Source organism: Sinocyclocheilus rhinocerous, unplaced genomic scaffold, assembly GCF_001515625.1.
Source record: "Sinocyclocheilus rhinocerous isolate Xijiao unplaced genomic scaffold, SAMN03320098_v1.1 scaffold22, whole genome shotgun sequence".
In the NCBI taxonomy this organism is placed as follows: Eukaryota; Metazoa; Chordata; class Actinopteri; order Cypriniformes; family Cyprinidae; genus Sinocyclocheilus; species Sinocyclocheilus rhinocerous.
In genome coordinates, this window is record NW_015642832.1 from 316,737 (window position 1) to 321,520 (window position 4,784).

The 4,784-nt window shown below is 36.0% G+C and overlaps 1 protein-coding gene across 3 annotated transcripts in view; it reads left to right on the forward strand.

Annotated features, from left to right (window-relative positions):
- mapk9 (mitogen-activated protein kinase 9) overlaps positions 1–4,784 on the forward strand; it is a 35,067-nt gene that overhangs the window by 19,370 nt on the left and 10,913 nt on the right. For 2 of the 3 annotated variants that reach the window (XM_016574079.1, XM_016574080.1), the window contains exons 2-3: positions 2,055–2,209; positions 2,623–2,752. In XM_016574079.1, coding sequence (XP_016429565.1) covers positions 2,091–2,209; positions 2,623–2,752 — 249 coding nt within the window. In that variant the 5' untranslated portion in view covers positions 2,055–2,090. The other variant, XM_016574081.1, reaches the window with a different exon arrangement.

A 4,784-nucleotide genomic window follows, 5' to 3' on the forward strand; every position in this document is an offset into this window, starting at 1 on the left:
GAATCTGAGGGTGCAAAAAAAATCTAAATACTGAGAAAATCGCCTTTAAAGTTGTCCAAATGAAGTCCTAAGCAATGCATGTTACTAATCAGAAATTAAGTTTTGATATATTTATGGTAGGAAATTTACAAAATATCTTCATTGAACATGAACACTTAATATCTGAATGATTTTTGGCATAAAAGAAAAATCTATAATTTTTACCCATACAATGTATTTTTGGCTATTGCTACAAATATCCCTGTGATATCCCTGTGTAGATATCTAATATCTAAACAGTACATATGTATTGTTGCATTTTATCATAATTATGTAAACATAATCCTAGGGATGTTAGCATAACAATGTATTTTTACATGAAAAAAAAAATGTATAAACAATTTTCATACTGAAATTACTTCCTACATTTCCCAGTTAATTATAATTACATAGAAACGTCAGGTAACACTTATGAAACTTATTTGAATTATGAAATAGATTAATATAAATAAATAAATAAATAAATCAATAAATAAATAATATTCTTTGTGGTTTAATAATTAATGCATCAAGGTAAGTATTTTATTTAATTATTGCAATCAGAATAATATTTGCACAAAATTAGGGCAACTGCATTAAACTTACTGTAAAACATACATTACAACTACAAAATACAGTAATTCATATAATGAATTCATACTGTCCATCACTATATTGAACTAGATTGAGTATATTGACAAAAAAGAAAACCAAAACGAATCTCTGTACATGGACTCAATGATCCAGAGAATCACATTTTTAAAGGGGTCATATGATGTTGCTAAAAAGAACATTATTTTGTGTATTTGGTGTAATGAAATGTGTTTATGCGGTTTAAGGTTAAAAAAACACATTATTTTCCACATACTGTACATTATTGTTTCTCCTCTATGCCCCGCCTTTCTGAAACGCGTCGATTTTTACAAAGCTCATCGGTCTGAAAAAGCGAGGTGTGCTCTGATTGGCCAGCTATCAAGTGCATTGTGATTGGCCGAATTCCTGAATTCACAATTCCGAACTGTGATAACCACATGTGATGACCCCGGGCTGGACTCCGCTTCGTCCATGGTGAAAGCCGATCCGGTGATCCACAGCGCAAAGTTGATGTATTTCCTCCGCGACCAGCACGGATCAGCTCTAGGGATGACGAAGCGGATATCGTCCTCTTTTGGAAGGCCAAATAAAGTAGTTTCGCTTTCACAACGAAGCACACAGCGTCTTCACGACATGGCTGCAGTGTCAACAATACTACAGCGAGAATAAAAGTTACGTCTTCTTTCTTTGCGTGAACATTTGGGCTGTGTTATGCAAATCTTCCCACATCGTGACGTAGGTATGTGGGGGCGTGTTAGAACGAGCCGTTTTAGGTAGGTGTGGTTGACTTTTGAACTTTTATAAAGAATATCTCTTTGGATTTGAGACTCTAGTCTTTGCAACTTTACAGATCTTCTTTATGCACCAAGAGCTTGTAACACTTCAAAGAGAAAGGAAAAATTGAAATCGCATCATATGACCCCTTCAATAAAAAAATTTTAGTTTTTCTCCCGGCTGTACTGAAAACATCCCAAATTGTAACTCCAAATTGAAGTGCATAGCAAACCATAATTTTTGCTTACTGTTACACCCCTTGGGGTTTGTTTAAATCCCTTACTGTAATTAACTGTAGCTAATTAGAGAAGAGAGAGAGAAGGATATAAGCTTTGCTCTGTCAGGTCAGGGAAGTGTGAAGCATAGACATCACTTGTTTGTAGTTTAATGTGTGTTTAAATGCATTAAGAATGGCCTGTCTGTGAACTATGGCTTTTATCTTTATGCTCGATCACTGGCTTGACTCTCTAATGGCATCCTATAGGTATCCTGTGTCATTCAGGATGGCTATGCATTATATCTGATTCTCCTTGGAAGAGTCATCGGCAATGTCATCCCCCACACACGGCGCAGTAAACACGGGGGAGTGAGCTCCGTATGCAATCATCACTGCTACTTCTCACATCATCTCTTCATCACTCTGATTTATGGTGCTCTTTCTCTCTCAGGTTTGATTCGTCTAGAGGCACTCAGTGGGAGGAGCCATGACCACCGAGGGGGAGGGGCAGTTCTACAGCGTGCAGGTGGGTGACTCCACCTTTACAGTGCTCAGAAGGTTCCAGCAGCTCCGCGCCATTGGATCCGGTGCCCAGGGTATCGTCTGGTGAGTGGGCGGCTGGAATTAACAGAGTTTTATCTGCCTCCATGCTAATGATGTCATCATCCCATTAGGCATCGCCTGTCTCCATTTGTCAGGAGCGCAGCAGATGTGTTTTTGTCATTGACCTGAATGTCTCATTAGAGATTTGGATCCCTGGTTTACAGCTGCTTTAATGAGAGGGATTTTACAGCTAGCTGCATGTCTAAATTGTTTACCCAAGCGCAGGAGATGGACACTAAACACTGTTTGCAATAATGGTGTCCGATACCATAATGACATACAAAAGGGCATTTAAAAGGGAACTGAGGTACAATAGGACGTTATAAATATGGATGTAAATCATACTTGAACCAATGATGGTAACTACAATGATGATTGTGATCATGTCAGTGTGCCCATTTTTCTGCCCCATTAAGCTCCGCTCTGGACACCGTACTTGGCATCCAAGTCGCTGTGAAGAAGCTGAGCCGGCCCTTTCAGAACCAGACCCATGCGAAGAGGGCTTACAGAGAGCTGGTTCTGCTCAAGTGTGTTAATCACAAGAACGTACGTCCTCTTAACAGTGCACTCTTCCATTCAGAAGTACACTTTGAGGCTGCGTCACACTAACCGTCTCAACTCGGTTTTTGTCATGGCTGTCACACCTACAGGCTGTTTTTGCTGGAATGTCAGAGTTCTGTCACACTCACTGGTTCAGAATGTCAGAGAGGTGATGGACTGAACAACTACCTTGACATTTCTCTCCAATTTCCTGTCACTGAACGGCCCATTTTGGCTGAGAAAACAATATAAAGTAAAAAAATAAGAACAGAAGTTCCACATGAACATAAACTGTTGGTATGAGCTAAATTCAGGTGTAATTCCTGGAATAGCGTTACCCTTAACTTTAAAAAATGAGAAATTATGTTTTGAATTCAAAATAGGTTGTTTGTATGATTCAAGAAATTTGGTGACAGCCATGAATGTTAGTATTGTAATTTTACTATTGTAAAGTATGAAATTATTATTATTATTATTAAATACTTATACTTATTAAATACCTATACTTATTAAAAATAATAATAATAAAAATTATAATTAAACAATTTAATTATAATTTTAAAACATTTTTTAAATTTATATTTTTCTTTAAACAGATGTTCAGCCCACTGTATTATATATTAGGGCTGTCAGTTGATTAAAAATTGTAATCTAATTAATTACACGATGTATCGATTAATTAATCAAATTAATCGCAAAATAAATTTGACTGTTAAAATAGCCACAAAAGATTATTTAAAGCTATTTTTGTGTTAAATGAGAAGGTATCAAATAGACATTACAAATTGTAGCTTTAGAAATAAATATTTTATTTGATTCAACATAAAATATATTATACATAAACATTTAGGCTACAACGGCCTAACATAAACTATGGAACATAAAAGATAGTTTGAGAAACATCTCAGTATTTTTTGTTCATACAATGAAAGTAATTGGTAAGCAAGACAGCTTTGTTACCAACAGTCTTCAAAATACCTTCTTTATGTTCCACAAAAGAAAGTTTTGAAATGACATGAGGGTGAGTAAATGATGACAGAATTTACATTTTTTGCGTGAACTATCCCTTTAAGGTTTAATATTTTTATTATTATTATTTTTAAATGATACTCTAAATAAGAAACTAAATCTGCCATCAGGTGTCGGTAAATGTCTTTGAGTCATTCATTCATTCGATTCATTCAAACAATCCAAGTAAATGGCTCTCTTTATGAATGGGCCTTCGAATCATTGATTCACACGATTCATTCAAAACGTGGATTCATTCAGAAACTAAACACCGCTGTGTTGCTCAGAGACGTGCAACAATTCTGCAATGGCTTTAAGTGTAATCTCTGCAAAATTCAGCAAAAACACATAATATTGTGTTTAAAATATAACAATATCAACTTCATATTTACTGAACTCTTGATATTCGGGACAAAATCAGTACTTGTGTAATACTGCTCTCTCTGCTCGTGTATTATCGTATGATATAAATATGAGGCAAAATCTCATACAGGGGCAATTTTTGCACCAATATCTTGAATTTTATGGCATAACTGGACTGCATTTTTAAAGTTGTTGCCCTGCATCATATTTGTCAACAGTCAACTATATGAAATGCAGTTTTGGGCAAGTTACTCTGAAAATGTAATCAAATTACTGATTACTGATTACTCCTTTTAAAATTAATCACGTTACTGTTCTGATTACTTTATTTCAAAAGTAATTTGAATCATTTTATTCTCCCACATCCCGCACACACGAGTGTCTACCCGCCCGCAGCAGCACTCGCCCATCTTGTCCCGCGCCGCTTTCTGTTGTGTCGGGTCTCGCGGGAGCAGGTCTCTAATCCACTGCCACTTGACTCGACCGTTGTGTGCTACATCTTTTTTACAATCTCTAGATTATAAAACACTGCATTCTGTCAGCAATGTAACGCGGCAGTAACGTATAGAGACCTCGGCTTGTAACTATACTCTAATTACTATTTTGAAAATTATAACGCGTTAAATTACTCCGTTACTAAAAAAGTAATTAAATTACAGTAACGCGT